This window comes from Aulonocara stuartgranti, assembly GCF_965226115.1.
Source record: "Aulonocara stuartgranti genome assembly, chromosome: 3".
Lineage (NCBI taxonomy): Eukaryota > Metazoa > Chordata > Actinopteri > Cichliformes > Cichlidae > Aulonocara > Aulonocara stuartgranti.
In genome coordinates, this window is record NC_138941.1 from 53,156,634 (window position 1) to 53,174,807 (window position 18,174).

An 18,174-nucleotide genomic window follows, 5' to 3' on the forward strand; every position below is an offset into this window, starting at 1 on the left:
TCTTCCTTAGTGTGATTGTCATCTTAAACAACCTGCTCATCGACATGCCTGAGGCGTTTATGATTCATACTGGTTGTACTCGTCCCAATAGCCCCTTGGGATATTCCAACAATCAAAGGCATGTGCTGCCTTTGATTTCCTTTCTTCTCTTAAAGAATTTACAACACTTTTATAATGCAGTTGTTATTAAAATAACTGAGAATAGATTTCACATTTATGAATGTATTTTTAACTGATATCATTAATAAAGGCCAGAGGTTCCCTACATCTTTTAAAAGACAAAGTCATTTTGTGCAAGAGTTTCCAGCAGGTCAACAGATTGCGCTGTTGACCTGCTGGAAAGCAGTGTAAGCAGTGTAAACTTGTGGAAACAGAAAGGAACTACATCGATATCTATTTTAATAATGGAAATCAACGGCTAAAAAAACATATGAACACCAGATAATAAAAAAGTGAATGGTTCAGTGTCATGTGTGCAGTAGTGAGACATTGAACTTAACTAAAACTGTGCAGAGCCAAAGCGATGTGCTTAGTTGGAAATACATTTACTGCTCATTTAGAACAAATGACTGTCTCAGCAAACGAGGACACAATCACACAGCCCACTGTCTTTGTTAGATGCGCGCCTGTCTCAGCACAGTTCACAAACTCCCTCCAACACAACGTCCGGCCCACTGTGCGGCTCCACCAATGAGATCCGAGGGCCCGCGCAGTGGTATTAGCATACAGCCTGTATAAAAAGCGCTGCTCTCAGCCACGGAGCTCATTCATTGCTGTAGAGTATTGAAGAGAGAAAATGCCTGAACCCGCCAAGTCGGCGCCCAAGAAGGGCTCCAAGAAAGCCGTGACCAAGACCGCCGGCAAGGGCGGCAAGAAGAAGAGAAAGACCAGGAAGGAGAGCTACGCCATCTACGTGTACAAGGTGCTGAAGCAGGTCCACCCCGACACCGGGATCTCCTCAAAGGCCATGAGCATCATGAACTCGTTTGTCAACGACATCTTCGAGCGCATCGCAGCCGAGGCATCTCGCCTGGCCCATTACAACAAACGCTCCACCATCACCTCCAGGGAGATCCAGACCGCAGTGCGCCTGCTCCTCCCCGGTGAGCTGGCCAAGCACGCAGTGTCTGAGGGCACCAAGGCTGTGACAAAGTACACGAGCTCCAAATAAACTGGCATCAGACGCCAACACAACGGCTCTTTTCAGAGCCACACACTTTAAACTGACGAGCATACGTCCTATTATTCAACGTACAATTACTTTGTTGCCAACTTCTGCACTTGAATCGCAGATGTTCGCCTGTGTGTCACTGCGTTGTCTCAATCCGCTGCAGTGACAGATCACCGAAATGGATTCCCGATTTTTTTTTTTTTTAAATTGTAGAGAGATAAACGCAGAGTTACAGCAACTTAGTATCTGACCGTTCAAGCATACTTTTTATTTTATTCCTGATATGCGAAGTTGCGTCTTTTTATTGCACTGTCTATATTAGTTAGGTCGTATAGGTCTAATAGATGACGCTTTATGAAGCTGTGAAGCTTTTCACCCCAGCACAAAGCGTCTTGAAGCTTCATTTGCTCTAGCAGGACACCTACTGGACATAAAAATATTAGTTGGCATGAATTTGAAAAGTGTGGCCTTTTGCACACAGCCTGTAAATGTCAACAACAAAAGGAGTGTGTAAAACATGTATATTGTAGTGATGGCAGCATACTGTGTATATTTATACTGGCAGAATGGAAAATGATTATTTGGAAATGCTTAAAATGGAAATGATCATTTACTGTGAGGTGTGGTTAGGGTGTGGACAGTGGTTGTGCTTTTGTAGCGTTGAGGTGTGGACCGTGATTAGTGTTCAGGGAACACGTCATTGGTTTTTATTTAAAAACAGTTTTTCCACTGTGGCAGGTCGTAGGAGATTTTTTTTTTTTTTTTTTTGGACAATAATTCCCCTGCTTTTGAAAATAGTCGGCTCACAGGGCACAGATGAGGCAGGGGTACACAGGTATGTCAGTGTTACCTTATATAAGTGAGGAAAGACATATTTTTGTCTCTCCCAGTATTTAAGGGGGTCCTCCAGCCTTCCAATATTTGGCTCCATCATGTACCGTTGGACCTCAATATCTGTTTATTTTATTAATAAAATATTATTTATTTATTTTTAATATTCAGTAATCATGTCTCACCTCTAGTCTTCTGTCTTAATTTCAGGTTTTCACCGTGTGTTGTAGATAGTTCAGGAGGTTGACTCAACCAAGCAGTCTACTTTCGGGTACAGTTTAGAATGCCAGAATAGGGAGGATGGTGTAGGTTTAAGTTTATTAGATTGATACACATATACCAACAAGACAGTGTACATCACTTGTGACAACAGCATTTGTTTTCATTCAAAGGCTTTATGGTTTTTCCTATAATACCTGGTGGGCCAGTCTCTAGTCAAAATGCCCAGGCCGATTTTTTTTTTTTGTCCCAGTCCAGCCCATGGTCGTTCCTGTATCACTGAAAGCCTCTCCTTACAAAATACAATTTAAAAAAAATCATACATTAGATTGTCAAGGGAGCAGAACTATAATTAATAATTAATGTAATTAAGCCACTTAAGAAGTTAGTTTTGCAGGGGTACTGCTCCTGAAATATCCCGTGATCTTCCTGGACTTGGCTCGGATGTCAGAGAGCTCAGGATGTGAGAGCTCAGGGGTCTGGTCAAGGGCCTTCTTCACCACTACGTTCAGGGTGTGAGCTATGCATATGGCATGTTTGAGTCGTAGTTCCCTTGCACAAGCCCTCATATTAGCAGCCCCATCTGTTACTAGGCATGTGACTTTGTCAGTAATTGCCCATTCTGTCATGAGTGAGCCTTTCACTTGTGTTTTCTTCAGTGTGTGCATTAGGAAAATACTGCACTCCTAAAACAACAGTATTTAATGTGCTGGACTCATCAACAAAATGGCAGGTGACTGAAAGATAGGCCTCTGTGTTGGAGGTCCATATATCTGATGTCAGACTCACAGCTGCTGCCTTCTCAATGCTGGCCTTAGCTTTCTCCTTCATCTTCTGGTACCTGGCCTCCACCATGACTTTCAGGGCCTAAAGGAAAGAAAAAAACATTTTGTTTAAAAGTACGACGTGGCTGTGAAGCAGTGTGTAGTGTAGCTACACACTTAGGCTTTGAGGTTCAGTCCTGCCTGTTCACATTTTATTCTGTAAAAACTAAATTTTCACTGCTGTTATGACCTTTTTAGTGGGGAGAACATAGCTAGGATTTAATGATTCAACAAATCTTTTAAATCCTTTGTCCTCCACAATGATAAATGGCTGGGAGTCCTCAATCACCATGCTAACCAGGTCTTCATCTATTTGAGATTGTTCTCCTGAGGAAAGACAATAAAAACAAAGCACAAATATAAATATCACACACGTAACTTATTGCACTTGTATAATATTGTTATATCATTTAGTAACATTACTGCATGCTAGTGATGGCCAAATGAAGCTTTCTGAAGCACTGACGCTTGTATTGAAAAACGGTTCATTACTCGAAGCTTTTTAACACAGTCCTCTCTGGTGACATTTGGTGGCCAAAAATATGAAGAGCAGCTTGAATCCACAAAATAAAACCAACCGCTTCATTATGATTGCACACTCTACAGAGTGGAATCCTGTCTGATATTGGGCCGCCATTGTGTTGCTTTGAACGTGTATTTTTTGGTGGTTAAAAAAATGTGTTTTATTTGTTTAATAAATAGTTTTGATCAGTAAACTCTCCTTGTTTAAATATGCATCATGGTGTGGTCTGTCTTTGCTTGTGACTTCTTGATGTTGGTAAAATACAATAATTGAAAAATACCACGTTACATATAATATATACATATAATAATGTACAACACTTTATGGAGTATGCTTCTGCTCTGAGGTCCTGCCTCCATGCACGTATGCATTTAATCGCCGGAGGGGTATATTTATAAATAATATTATATTAGGGAAATTTTCCCAGACATATTTTTGAGCTGGGGGTAGAATTGATTGTGAAATGGAAAAGGAAAATGCTTATGAACTTGCAAATTAAAAACATGATGCATTGACGGTAACCCTTTTTCATTTTTATTTAAAAAGAGAATTTGTTCTAGTGTGCGATGGCCGAACCTGTTCCTTTTCGTGGAGATAATTTCTCCTGCCTTAAGGAAAATCCCTTCACATGGCACAGAGGAGGCTGGAGTGCAGAGAAACTGGTAGAGATGCAGTTATACAGTCTACCTGGGCCCCACAAACTATCAGCTAAAGAGAATAAATACATTAAATTGCTGCACATTTGGCAGACTAACATTTTCAGATTAATTAAACAATAAAATATATATTTTTACAACATTACATGTAAAGAGTCAAGTGGAAGTTTTTCTAAAGTTATTTAATGATATTTATATTATGGAAGCAGATGTTTGACATTTTACCTTTTTCCCGTTTTCAGATATAATAAACACGCACAAAACAAAATTTAAATTCAATTCAATTCAATTTTATTTATATAGCGCCAAATCACAACAAAAGTCGCCTCAAGGCGCTTCATAGATACAGAGAAAAACCCAACAATCATATGACCCCCTATGAGCAAGCACTTTGGCGACAGTGGGAAGGAAAAACTCCCTTTTAACAGGAAGAAACCTCCGGCAAACAACAAGAACACAAAGCTGGAAAACCCACCCGATTGACAAAAATCTACTCAAAATTCTCCCGCACAACAGAACCTCCTCTATTCCTCGCTGGCTCCAAATCTCTCAGTAGAATGATCAGTGGTTCGCTATCTGTCACCATCAAAACACTCCACAAATCCCGCGAATGATTCACCTGCTTATAAACCATTGAATCAGACACCGAAGCAGTCACACTCTAAATGAAGCTTCGGACGTCACTGATCATGTGACTCTGGCCAAACGAATCAAGCTTCGACACAGTGCTTCTGAAGCAGTGTGTTGATTTTTTTGACACATGCACCGGAGCTTCAGCTTCAAGCGGGCCATCACTACTGCATGCTATATTATCATTGCATTTGATGGCTCACCTGGTCTTGCTCCACAATTGGTGTTCCTATTCTCATGCAAAGCTCTGTAGTGCCTAAGCATGGATGAGGTGTTGTTGTTATATCCCAGCTCCCTGGCACATAGCAAACACTTCACCTTGTACAAAAGTACAGACAGCTTAACATAAATTGTATTGCACCATCAGTATTATGAAAATACATCTTCTGTAGAAATTTACATACCTTGTTGGGAGGAATAAGATCAAAATGTTCCCACACAGGGGAGGACATCCTCCTCTTCTTAGCTGGCTCCATTCTCTCCTGACTTTCTCTCCTCACTCTCATAAACCTCCAAACTGTCTCCAAACTCTCACTAACCGCAACTCTCCATCAAACATCCACATTTTGAATGAAGTCTGAGGGATTTATATCTCAGTCATAGCTCACGGCAAAGTTCGAACCACTTCCTGAAACAGTCACGTGGTACAGCCGGGCAGCGAGGCTTCAGACGTCATCATTTTCAGCTCCTCCCATGAATGAAGCAAGCCTCGATACGCGCATCGCGGAAACGCCCCCTCCATTACTCGACAGAAGCTTCGAAGCCTCGATACAGAACGTCCCATCACTACGTATATCTATTCGTTTTGTTGTAGTTTCTCCATATATGCAATTTTTGTGATCCTGTGTCTGTTATATGCAGCACTATGGTCTTACTTCACTGTGTACTGTACTGCACATGGTGGAAATGACAAACCCACCTGACTTGATGATGTGCACTTTAACTTTATAAACACACAACTAGACTAACTATAATACAAAAGGCTCATTTGTTGAACTATTATAGGGCAGAAAGTTGGCGACTAGATGCCAAAATTACGGTGGCCCCTAGAGACAAAGCACATACAAACTCCAAAACACTTGCAAACCCCAAAACACATGCAAATTCCAAAACACAACGGAAGTGCTCCAGGACGCTAGGGGCAGTGTTGGGCTTTTGTTACCTAGTAACTACACAAGCCAGGAAGTACCAATGACCAGATTTGGGGTCTGCAGCCTTACCTGCAGCATCACCTCATCCCCCATCACACTGAACACTGGTGCTCCACAGGGGTGTGTACTGAGCCCTCTCCTGTACTCACTCTACACCTACGACTGCACAGCCGCTAACAATTCCAACATCAAAGTCAAAAAGTCAAAGTCAAAGTCAACTTTATTTGTCAATTCTGCCTTGTGAAGTTTGCGGACGACACTACAGTGGTGGGTCTTATCACCAACGGCGATGAGACGGCCTACAGGGAGGAGGTCAGCGCCCTGACCCACTGGTGTCAAGACAACCATCTCACCCTCAACGTCGCAAAGACAAAGGAGTTGATAGTGGACTTCCGGAGGTGCAGAGAAGTACACACCCCCATCACCATCAACGGCGCTGCTGTGGAGAGAGTGAGCAGCTTCCAGTTCCTTGGAGTACATCTGACTGAGGATCTTACGTGGTCAGTACACACAAACAAAACAGTGAAGAAGGCGCAGCAGCGCCTCTTCTTTCTCAGGAGACTGAAAAGATTCGGCATGAGCCCCCGCATCCTCAGGACCTTCTATCACTGTGCCATTGAGAGCATCCTCACTGGATGCATCACCACCTGGTACGGCAACAGCACCGCCTACAACTGCAAAGCTCTCCAGCGAGTAGTGCGGTGCTCTGAACGGATAATTGGAGGTGAGCTTCCCTCCCTCCAAGACATCTACAGGAAGCGGTGCCTGAGGAAAGCGGGGAGGATCATCAAGGACTCCAGTCACCCCAGACATAAACTGTTCAGACTGCTTCCATCAGGAAGGAGGTTCTGCAGCATCCGGTCCCGAACCAGCAGACTGAGAGACAGCTTCTTCCACCAGGCCATCAGACTGCTGAACACTTCATAGACACCCCAGCTTCACTACTGGAACTTCAACATTATGCACTCCACACTGTACAGTAATGCCACTGTTTTGCACATGTCTCACTCTGTATATTTTTATATTTTTTATTTATTGTTTAGTCTATTTAATTTGTAAAAATGTGTATACACACACACACACGTAGAAAAACATTTAGTATACACATCCAGAAATGCATATACTATTATATATTGTACATATATTTATTAGTTTCAGATGTAGCCATTCTTGTATTTTGCTTGTTTACATTATTGTATTTTGCACAACTCTGTTGCTTGTGAAGCTCGCACACAAGAATTTCACTCACATGTGCTGTACCAATGTACCTGCACATGTGATGTGACAATAAAAGTGATTTGATTTGATTTGATTAAAGGCCGCATTTTAAGGCCGATTACGTCACAGCGACACGACGAAGGCTGTCCCAATTCAAAGGCTGCTCGAAATGCGGCCCTCAAATGCGTCCTTAATTTCCCTGAATTTTAAGGATGGGTTGGTGTAGCCTTCATAAGTACTGAATATTATGTCACTTATTTATGCGCAAATGTTTTTATAATGAAGAACATTAAAACATTACTGTTGGCCACATGTCGGGTAAGTTATGTGACATTAGCGATGTTTGTACTAACTTGGTTTAAAAGCCTTTACTTCAAAATATACGCCGTTCAATAGTTGACTTTAATCTTACAGAGATTGTGATGATTTTATGGATAATTAAAGTCAGTCATATATCCACAAACACAACAAGCTGAAAGTCAGTGATGCTGCTCGGTTTAAATATCACGGCACAAGCCGATGTTTTACCTGATGGGTAAAATGTTGCTGTTGAGGGGTTCCTGCTGCTCCTGCTGCTGATAGTACTGGAGGGCAGGGCTGTGTTGATCTGAGACTGTAGACATTAAAAAGTCCATAGAGATGGTAGCTGATTAAACAAGTATCATGAGATAATAACAAAATGCAAAGATTGGTGACAGCGCTTGGAACCATAAAGCAACAGAAAACTGTGAGAAATAAATTAGGCTCTGCCTGTGATTCACTCTTTGCTTCTCTTCTTAATATAAATATAAATATGAAATAATGTCATTATGATGATTCCATTTGTTTCACTATCCACTCTGTGCAGGGGCAAAGCTTATTACATGTTTAAACTGTAGAGATACAATAATTTTACTGCTGTAAAATCCAAATTTTGTCTTATTTAAAATATAAATCTAATATAATCTGCTTCTTAATGTATGTTCTTTAAAATACAGCTTGTGTTTTTTTTTTAAATATTATAATAATGCATAATTATGTGGACATGCATATTAGATCGTTTTTTAGTGAAATATAATCCCTCCAGAAAGGCAGGAAAAGCCCGGAAACTTGCTTTAAAACTAAATATGTTCCCTAAAACGGTGACAGAGCTACAGACCCATGAAAGCCTTACACAGGTAGCCAGCAGCTGTGACCAGCACTACCTGTGCAGTTAATAAAAGGACAGGTAATGTTTGTCGCGCTGTTGCACACACAGCACGCTCGTTTGTTTCAGTTCGTCAGTTGCAACAAGACAGCTTACCAACGTGTACGTAATAAGCTAATACTCCTGGGTGCTACACACTACAGTGTTCGCTGTACACCTACTTACTGGTTTTGTCGCATCAGTCTGTGTCTCTGAGTTAACTTGTGTTTCTCTATGGAAGAAATATAGTATCATCAGAATTCAAGTATTTTTAGACACTGAATTTATGACACTGAATTTTTATCCTCCAAATTTCCCTGCAAAAATATTCACCTGCAAAAATTCATCTGCAAAAATTCACCTGAAAAAAATTCACCTGCAAAAATTGCAAGCCAGAGCCTTTTATTTAGCAAAACTGTGATTAATAGTTAAATATTATTGTTGAGGGGCACAGACAGGACTCTGCACACACACATAAAAAATAAATAAATAAATAATTCTTTTTTTAAAAGTTGCCTCAACAAAAGGGCACTTTGGGCACCCATCAGGAAAGGTGCTCAAGCCCCTGCCCCTTTGATACCTGATTTATATGGAATATGGCTGAAGTAAACTAAAGTCTAAATTTCTTAGTCAGTCATTTGTTTAATGGTAATTTGACATTATATAATTTACATATAAAACTATGGATTGTAATTTTGAATGTGGTGTGCTGCACAACATCCAGGCCAAGAAGCATGAGAAAGCTAAATAAAATCCTGCGACTGTCTTAGAGCAACTAACAGCTCTTGTAAGAGCCACTCACCTCTGAGAGTACACTTGGTTAAAGTAATGAAACTAAATCTGTAATCCATAGGTGTCAAACTCATGTTCACACTAGAACTGAAGTGGGACAGCCCTGTTAGTCTATCAGTATGTGCACCACATTTAGTTGTTTTAGTACATGAATAAAAATCTGACTGACTTGAATTGTAAAGTTATTACCCAGACTTTTCTTTTTTATAAACTTAATGTAAAAACAGAAATCTGTGTAGTAAGAACATAAACATTGTCTCATTGTTTGTTCCTTAAAGTACTTGCACTAAAACTTAAAAAAAGACAGCTGAGTAGATTAAAGAGGTTCAGACTTATAATTGTAAATCACTACAAACTCTCATTTAGGTCTAAGATTCATTTAGACCGACAGCAAACCACAGCTGTGAGCTACATGCAAACACACTTTGTGTGTGGTGTATTTTCTGTAATTCTGATCCACTCCTTCAAAGGAGCTTTTTTTTTTTTTTTTTACCTGGAAGCACGTCAATGTAGACAATCTGGCAAAACTTCTTGTTTGCGATGTGGGTCGTTTCATCACAGAGCATTTACAGTTGCCTTTGATACTTATGTTTTAGTAGCCAGATTTTATGCACTTGAAATGCAACATGTCTGTTTAAACTGCAAACAATCTTGCTTGTATGAAGGTTATGTCAGGATTTTGAGAGTTGAAGATGATATTTCAGGCACACATCAGGAAGAGGTTTAAGAGGCTTCATTGGGGGTGGAGTGGCACTGGTTGTCTCCATCGCAGTTTACTGTACACAAGTAAATACACTTGTAGATTTCGAAAAACACTGACATGACATTGTGGGTGCGATTTGTTGTGAGCCTCCATTCGGTTAGATTTGATTTGTCATTAACAAAAGACAACATTTCCACATTTAGAGAAGAGAGGAGTGGGCGGAGCCACTGAGCTTCGAGTCGTCCAGCGAGCCTCGCACCGTCTGTTTCCTTTTACGTCCGCTGAGCACACATAATAAGACGGCTCCGTGGGATTGAACTTCATTCGACTTTGTTTGTTCAAAGAAGAAACTGTAACCATGAGTGGACGGGGCAAGGGTGGCAAAGGACTCGGCAAGGGAGGCGCCAAGCGTCACCGTAAAGTTCTCCGTGATAACATCCAGGGTATCACCAAACCCGCTATCCGTCGTCTGGCTCGCCGTGGCGGAGTGAAGCGTATCTCCGGCCTGATCTACGAGGAGACTCGTGGTGTGCTCAAGGTGTTCCTGGAGAACGTCATCCGTGATGCCGTCACCTACACTGAGCACGCCAAGAGGAAGACTGTGACCGCCATGGATGTGGTGTACGCTCTGAAGAGGCAGGGCCGCACCCTGTACGGCTTTGGCGGTTAAACTCATTCGACCTAATCCATCAAACGGCTCTTTTAAGAGCCACCCACTTTCACTTTGAGAGTTTTGTTCCCTTATGACCGACTGACATTGCCTACATATTGTAACGGACTGGGTTACAAGTCAGTTGACTGTTGTGTTATCAGTGTATTGTGTTCAGAATTGCCAATTACTTACGGCATAGTTGGACCACATCCGCAGCATGGTGATTTACCGAGTGTCCTTGAATGTGCAGTAGTCGAGAGGCCGGTTAGCCTGTCAATCACATCAGCTACCAATGACAGTCTGGAGGAGAGCAGGTGTGTGGTTGGCTGACAGTGTTCGGGGGCGGGGATTAGAGTAGTTTGTGTGTGGCGGAAGACAGAAGAGTGTTGGGGGTTGTGCTGTTGCTGTAGAGCGCACTTTCCCCGTTGTTTTGGCGTTGGCTACGGCCCACATTAGCCCGTGTTACTATTCTGAATAAACACCGGTAACCGGAACGCTGATCTTCTGTCGAGGGACGCTACAAGATTATATTGACTCTCCGTTTTGCTATAAGATTCAGCTGTAATGCGTGCTTTTCTCCACAACGTTACAATAACTGTCATGACCACAAACTGAACTTCACAGGTTACAGGCCTATTCAATACCACTGTTTATTAATACTCACTGAACAGTCATAGACCAAACAAAAGAAAAATAATAAATTTCACTTATTCATCAGTTTATTTGTAAATGTCTTCCTGCCATAAATCTGCTTGAAACAGAAGTGCTTGCTTAGTAGATTCTTTTTTTTAAATTTATTTTTTTTTTTTAGGTAACTAACCCACCTTTGATCTAGTAAAAGGTGGACATGAGTGGCTGAAACCCAATGAAGCTTCTTAAACCTCTTCCTGATGTGTGCCTGAAATATCATCTTCACCAATCATATCAATATAACAGTTTTGATGTGATCTTCCTTTCTGAAAGGCTTACTCACTCTCACAATCCTGACATAACCTTCATACAAGCAACATTGTCTAACATATGTTTTAGTACGCAGATTTTATGCACTTGAAATGCAACATGTCTGTTTAAACTGCAAACAAAGTATCAAAAGCAACTGTAAATGATCTGTGATGAAACGACCCACATCGCAAACAAGAAGTTTTGCCAGGTTGTCTACATTTAGTTGACGTGCGTCCAGGTATAAATAATAATAATAATTTAAAAAAAGCTACTTTGAAGGAGTGGATCAGAATGACAGAAAATACACCACACCACTAGTGTTTGCATGTAGCTCACAGCTGTGGTTCGCTTTCGGTCTAAATGAATCTTAGACCTAAATGAGTTTGTAGTGATTTACAATTATAAGTCTGAACCTCTTTAATCTGTTCAGCTGTCTTGTTTTTAAGTTTTAATGCAAGTACTTTAAGGAACAAACAATGAGACAATGTTTATGCTTCTGACAGCATAAACTCTGACAGCACTGAGCAGCTCCTTTAGTGGCAGGCTGCAGCACCCACGATGTGGGACAGAGAGATTACTCAGGTCTTTCCTCCCCACTGCTGTCAGACTCTACAACAAAGACTTGCAGCTGATCAAACACACACATCCACACAAGTGCAATAAGACTGCTATATGTGCAATTCTTTTTTTCTGACAAAGTTGTACTTTTCTATTTTCTTACTCAGTTGTATATAGCATTTGTATTCTATTGCATACCAGTGTTTTCTAATTTCTGCTACATAACTTTGCACTTTTGCTGTAACGAAACAAATTTCCCACCTGTGGGACTAATCAAGGTCATCTTATCTTATGCACTTACGACACAGATCTCTGGTTTCAAAGCAAGTTTTTAAAAAGAAAAGTCTGGGTAATAACTTCACAGATTTCAGATTTTTATTCATGTACTAAAACAACTAAATGTGTTGCACATACTGATAGACTAACAGGGCTGTCCCACTTCAGTTCTAGTGTGAACATGAGTTTGACACCTATGGATTAAAGATTTAGTGTCATTACTTTAACCAAGTGTACTCTCAGAGGTGAGTGGCTCTTACAAGAGCTGTTAGTTGGTTGAGGAAAGTGGCTGGATTTTATTCAGCTTTCTCATTCTTCTTGGCCTGGATGTTGTCGGCCCAGCAGCTTGTTCAGCTCTTCGTCGTTGTGGACGGCCAGCTGCAGGTGGTGGGGGATGATCCTGACAAGGGCTTAGATTTGGTTTTGGCATTGGTGGGGATGGATGATTCAACCTCCAAACCCTGCCCTGCTTTTGTCTTTGTTTCTTGATTATTATTATTTATTTTTTATTTTTTTAAAAAAGAGGAGAAATATACTTGCCTACATATGCTATTCTTCATGCTTTTAAACCATTTAAAATTACAATTCATAGTTTTATATGTGAATTACTTAATGTTAAATTACCATTAAACAAATGACTGAGTAAGTATTTTAGGCTTTAGTTTACTTCAGCCATATTCCATATAAATCAGGTATCATACCAAAAAAAAGGAAGCTTCAAATACAGTCATGACAATAAAAGAATATGACTTTAAGGACTTAACATTAGTTCAGTTATAGTACACCAACATCTCTTATATGCATTAGCACTAAGGGAACACTGAATGACCTGGTGGTTTTTGTCCATCTAAGATGACCACAAAGTAAAAGATCTCTCGGCAAAATGATGCAAGATTTTAGGCACTATTGCCCCGATCAAGTTAGTGAGCTGGGATGTTTTATTCTCAACATGAACTACTGTTACAGCAACAGACATGGACTACTGGTGTCCCACACAACAACTCACTGTCCACTATGTGAAGGAGCCACACACATGCCTGCTCCTCTCGTTAACTGAGATAAACTGCTGGCATATTTGTTTTACATCTATGAACAGAATCAACTTTTTGGAGATTTACTTTCCTGGATGACTGAGAATGCATGAAGACGTAAACAGGTCCGTGAAAGGCCCAGCCAATGACATTGGCCATAGTGAGGCAATTGTGAAAATAAAGTCAGTGAATTCCACGTTGATGTAAACTGTAATTTCTGGTATAGAAACAGCATTAAGATTCAAGTGAGCATAAAACTTGTGTTATAAAAAGAATACTAATAAAAAGAATAAAGGAGCGAGCTCTTGGTGTGAGTGAGTGAGGTGGCTCTGAAAAGAGCCGTTGTTTGTAGGAGAGCGTTCAGCTTAAGCTCTCTCTCCGCGGATGCGGCGAGCCAGCTGGATGTCTTTGGGCATGATGGTGACCCTTTTGGCGTGGATGGCGCAAAGGTTGGTGTCCTCGAAGAGTCCGACCAGATAAGCCTCGCTGGCCTCCTGCAGAGCCATGACAGCAGAGCTCTGGAAGCGCAGGTCGGTCTTGAAGTCCTGAGCGATCTCGCGGACCAGGCGCTGGAAGGGCAGCTTGCGGATCAGCAGCTCGGTGGATTTCTGGTAACGGCGGATCTCGCGCAGAGCCACGGTACCAGGCCTATAACGGTGGGGCTTCTTGACGCCTCCGGTGGCCGGGGCGCTCTTACGAGCGGCCTTGGTGGCCAGCTGCTTCCTGGGGGCTTTGCCGCCAGTAGACTTGCGAGCAGTCTGCTTGGTTCGTGCCATTCTTCCTCACTTTTCTTTTCTTGTGATACGAGCAGAAAATGTAGCGAACAGAGGAGACTCGCTGCTCTTAAAGTGTGTGACTGGCTGTGACGCGGTGCCGCTCCGGCTCGTGATTGGTGACGGGCTCCACGTGGAGCATCGCCCCGCCTCGGTGTGTGCTGCTCATTGGAGAAAAGTGCATTGATGTTGCGCGCTGCCGCAAGCCTCTCTGCGATTGGTGCGTGACGAAGCTGCGCGCGCTCTGCGGAAATATAAGCGAGGCTTTGAGCCGATCGGGCCACATTTTCTCTCAGTCTCGATACTACGAAGAAAAGAACCTGTCAAAATGAGTGGACGCGGAAAGACTGGAGCAATTGGTTATTAGTTATGTAATCATGCCCCCGTATGCCCCATTATCGTTTGCTTCAAACTTCAGCAATTTATGGGTGAGACTCAAGTACATCGGAGACGGGGACCCCCCGACCCGTGATTATGTTGCTGAAGAGCTGATATTGCAAACATCATGGCTGAATGTGCAGGACATATACTCCTTCATCGCTCTGCCCAGTAAACGGGATTTTGAGCTGTGTTTCACCGAAGAGGCACCCTTACGTCGCTTCTTAGAGATCTCCCTTTCCAACGCATCACATCCGAAATGGAAAGACTGGCAAGTGGAGTCTTCTGTCCAGGTAGAGGTAGTGACTCTTGTTGTTAAGTTCTGGACTGGAAGGATTCCAGACCAAGATATCGAGTTATATCTTAAAAGGTATTGCGAGATTCTTCAACCCCCAGTCAAGCCAGTGGATAAATTCGGATTCTGGTATGGAGTCCGAAAATACAAAGTTCGGATGCGTAGAGACGAAGCTGGACATATAATTTCTATTCCGAATTCCATCTCGTTGGGCCCCTACAATGGCAGGATTATTTATCCGGGCCAATCGGTGAGGTGTTTCATCTGCCAAGGTCCAGACCACCAGGCGAGAGAATGCCCCACTGTCAAATGTTGGAAATGTGGTGAGTTGGGCCACAAGGCTAAAATTTGCCAAAACGAAAGTGAGTGCTCCCTCTGTGGTGCGAAAGGGCACACTTTCTTTAAATGCCCCAAGTCCTACGTGAATATACTTAAATCTTCCCAACAACCTCGACCTTCCGCCACCATGGAATTCCCTTCTTTGGTGGACCCTTCCCAAGTCTTGGATCCCCCTGTGAATGACCAGGTGAGAGAGCCCCCTCCCTCTACTCCTCCCCACCTTCCTCCGACAACTACCTCACTGTCACTCCCAGTTTCGCCTGGATTGGACAATCCACAAGTGGATGAACAGGATACCCAGTCTAGCCCTGTTCAAAATGAGTTACCATCTCCACTGTCTCAGTCAAGCGACGAGAGTGATAAAGAGCTAGATGGTAATCTAATCATAGAGACATCGGATGGTGAGAATGAAAGCGATAGTGACGACGAAGAAATCGACAGCGAGCAGACACCTGAGGACGACGGAGATAGCGAGGACCATGGATCCTTCCCTCTCTCAGAGGCGGCATCTCTGGCTCTTGCTTCGCTGCCCGGGGAAACGAAAGTAAAACAGAAGACCTTCTTTAGTGGAAGTCACCCAGCCCTCAACGAGCTCGTCAACGAGGATACGAGAGGAAGCAGAAAAAGGAGCGTTTCTGCTTCTAGCTCTGGAAGAGATAAGCGGAAGGATAATAGACCAAGTCCTCCGTGAGTAATATTTCTGAGATGGTCTCTCCTCTAGTCAACCTATGAGTAACATCAAAATAATAACATTTAATGTCAGAGGTCTCCAATCAGATAAGAGCAGGAAAAAGAAGGTTGATTTCTTAAAAAGACTTGATTATGATATTTTGTGCCTTCAAGAGATGAGATTAAAGACACACGTAGATGTATGTGAATTAAATAAAATGTGGAACACTGCCCATTCAATAATATCGATAGGGGAAGACAGCTCCGACGGAGTGGGTATTTTCTTTAAAAAAGATGCGGTGAATATAATCAAAAGAAGAGACATAATACCAGGACGACTCCTCCTTGTTGATTGCTGTTATTACGGGCAAAGGTTGCGTATTATTAATGTTTATAATGCACCCGAACGAACGAAAAAGATACAATTGTTGAAAAAATTGAAGTATTTATTAGAGATTGGTTTTAATATAATTTTGTGTGGAGATTTTAACATTGTTACTGAAGCTACTGACAGAATATCCAAGGTTGAATTTAGAGAACTGCGAGAAAGCAAATTGTTGGTTAAAGTCTGTAAGGAAGCAGCACTCCGTGATTTATACAGGCACTTGCATCCACATACCGTCCACTACACTAGATTCGATTCGTTTACTAAAACAAGGATTGATAGATTCTACATATCACATAATGTTCAAGGTCTGAAATATGACACTCTTTTAACAGACTTTTCTGATCATATGGTGGTTATGGCAACAGTGTCGTGTTGTCCCCATGAATTTTTGAACTATTGGAAATTGAATACATCCTTGTTAGCAGACGAGTTGCTTGTGTCTGAAGTTAAATCCGAAATTAGGAAAATATTACATCTTAAGATTTTTACTACTTCTTTCTCGGAACTTTGGGAGCTTCTTAAACGACGTATGCGTCAACTTTTTAAATTTAAAGCGAGAGAAATAAATCATGCAAAGAATGTAAAATATAATGAAGATGTGAGTAGATATATATATTTAAGAAATAAGAAGGAGAAGGAAGAGGAGGAGGAAAATCAAATGATGTCTCTTAAAGAGGACATTGATCGAGTCAATAGAGAAGTTTTATTTAATATGGTGCGACGTACTGACTTTCATGGGAACAGTGATTATATGATTCTTAATAATCAAAAGAAAAGTCGGAATGACTTTATTGTCTCAATTAAGGATAAACATGGAAAGGCAATTTTTAAAGAAGAGGGGAAAAGACAAGTGATTAGAGACCATTGTTCGGAGATGTTTTCATCCATAGCTACAAACAGCGACGCTATTAACAATTTTTTGAGTGAGGTTGAACCATTAGATTCTGTCATTTATGAAACTTTGATTGGAAAAATTAAAAGAGAGGAAGTGGAGTCAGTAATTAACCAACTTAGTACCGATAAAACACCTGGTCTGGATGGACTCCCCTCTGAATTTTACAAAATTGTGAGTAAAGAACTGTCTGAATTGTTAACTCAGTATTTTAATGAAGGAATAGAAAGAGAAATAATGGGTAAATCGTTTTATGAAGGAGTTATGTGTTTATTATATAAGAAAGGTGATAGAGAAGACATTAATAATTACAGGCAACTGACAATAATGAATGTAGATTATAAGATTTTTGCTAAAATAATTATGTCTAGACTAGAGGATGTATTAGATATTATTATTGAAAAAGAACAAACATGCGCAATTAAGGGACGATTGATGTGGGATAACTTAAGTATGTTAAGAGAAATTATTTATAATGGAAAGGATTCAGAACTCTGCATTTTAGGATTAGATCAAAGGAGAGCTTTTGATTCTGTTTCCCACTCTTATTTATGGAAAGTAATGAAAGCTTATAATTTTCCGGACCAATTTATTTCTATTATCCAATTGATTTATAAAAAGTCCCTAGTGCAAGTTAAGGTAAATGGAAAACTCTCATCCCCTTTTAGTGCTGAGTGCGGGGTTAAACAAGGATGTCCTTTGAGTGCTGCGTTATATGTCCTTGCAATTAATCCCTTATTGAAAAGGATAAATGATGATAAACGGATTAAGGGATACGTCCTTGACAAATCCCATAAAATCGCAGCTTTGGCATATGCAGATGACGTGACGGTGATAATCAGAAACCAAAACGAACTGTCTTCAGTTATGGAGATACTACACCACTACGAACAGGCATCAGGTGCCAAACTGAACCAAGACAAAACTGAAGGGGTGTGGCTTGGACATCCGACCAGACAACCTAAAATGATGATCTCTCTTTGTAGGGAGATTAAAATTCTGGGTATATGGATTGATAATACTGACTCTAGTTTACTAAATTGGAATAAGAAAGAAAATGAAATTAAAATGGAAATTATGAAATGGGAAAATAAAGAT

At 41.2% G+C, this 18,174-nt stretch overlaps 5 protein-coding genes across 5 annotated transcripts in view; 3 read left to right on the forward strand and 2 right to left on the reverse strand.

The window, feature by feature from the left end:
• Nucleotides 1-18,174, forward strand: part of LOC309702756 (uncharacterized protein) — a 156,707-nt gene that overhangs the window by 67,097 nt on the left and 71,436 nt on the right. The gene's annotated exons all lie outside the window — the stretch shown is intronic.
• On the forward strand, nucleotides 269-1,963 carry LOC309701990 (histone H2B 1/2). The gene has a single exon (XM_082526349.1). The coding sequence runs from the start codon at nucleotides 797-799 to the stop codon at nucleotides 1,169-1,171; it is 375 nt and encodes a 124-aa protein (XP_082382475.1). The 5' UTR covers nucleotides 269-796; the 3' UTR covers nucleotides 1,172-1,963.
• LOC309702725 (uncharacterized protein) lies at nucleotides 2,100-6,224 on the reverse strand. The gene is made up of 4 exons (XM_082527353.1): nucleotides 5,259-6,224; nucleotides 5,058-5,172; nucleotides 3,236-3,372; nucleotides 2,100-3,088 (listed from the first exon to the last, which is right to left on the reverse strand). The coding sequence occupies exons 1-4, from the start codon at nucleotides 5,358-5,360 to the stop codon at nucleotides 2,828-2,830; spliced, it is 615 nt and encodes a 204-aa protein (XP_082383479.1). The 5' UTR covers nucleotides 5,361-6,224; the 3' UTR covers nucleotides 2,100-2,827.
• On the forward strand, nucleotides 9,859-11,249 carry LOC309702758 (histone H4). Its single transcript, XM_082527396.1, has one exon. It carries the CDS (start codon nucleotides 10,242-10,244, stop codon nucleotides 10,551-10,553), a length of 312 nt encoding a protein of 103 aa, XP_082383522.1. The 5' UTR covers nucleotides 9,859-10,241; the 3' UTR covers nucleotides 10,554-11,249.
• LOC309702748 (histone H3.2) lies at nucleotides 13,695-14,283 on the reverse strand. Its single transcript, XM_082527384.1, has one exon. It carries the CDS (start codon nucleotides 14,116-14,118, stop codon nucleotides 13,708-13,710), a length of 411 nt encoding a protein of 136 aa, XP_082383510.1. The 5' UTR covers nucleotides 14,119-14,283; the 3' UTR covers nucleotides 13,695-13,707.

Excerpts from the sequence above, each read along its gene's own strand:
- LOC309702758 (XM_082527396.1), top strand. The coding sequence starts at position 10,242 with ATGAGTGGACGGGGCAAGGGTGGCAAAGGACTCGGCAAGGGAGGCGCC.
- LOC309701990 (XM_082526349.1), top strand. The coding sequence starts at position 797 with ATGCCTGAACCCGCCAAGTCGGCGCCCAAGAAGGGCTCCAAGAAAGCC.
- LOC309702725 (XM_082527353.1), bottom strand. The coding sequence starts at position 5,360 with ATGAGAGTGAGGAGAGAAAGTCAGGAGAGAATGGAGCCAGCTAAGAAG. Across the intron at positions 5,173-5,258 it reads ATCTTATTCCTCCCAACAAG|GTGAAGTGTTTGCTATGTGC; the intron begins GTATGTAAATTT and ends CTTTTGTACAAG. Across the intron at positions 3,089-3,235 it reads ATGTTCTCCCCACTAAAAAG|GCCCTGAAAGTCATGGTGGA; the intron begins GTCATAACAGCA and ends TCTTTCCTTTAG.
- LOC309702748 (XM_082527384.1), bottom strand. The coding sequence starts at position 14,118 with ATGGCACGAACCAAGCAGACTGCTCGCAAGTCTACTGGCGGCAAAGCC.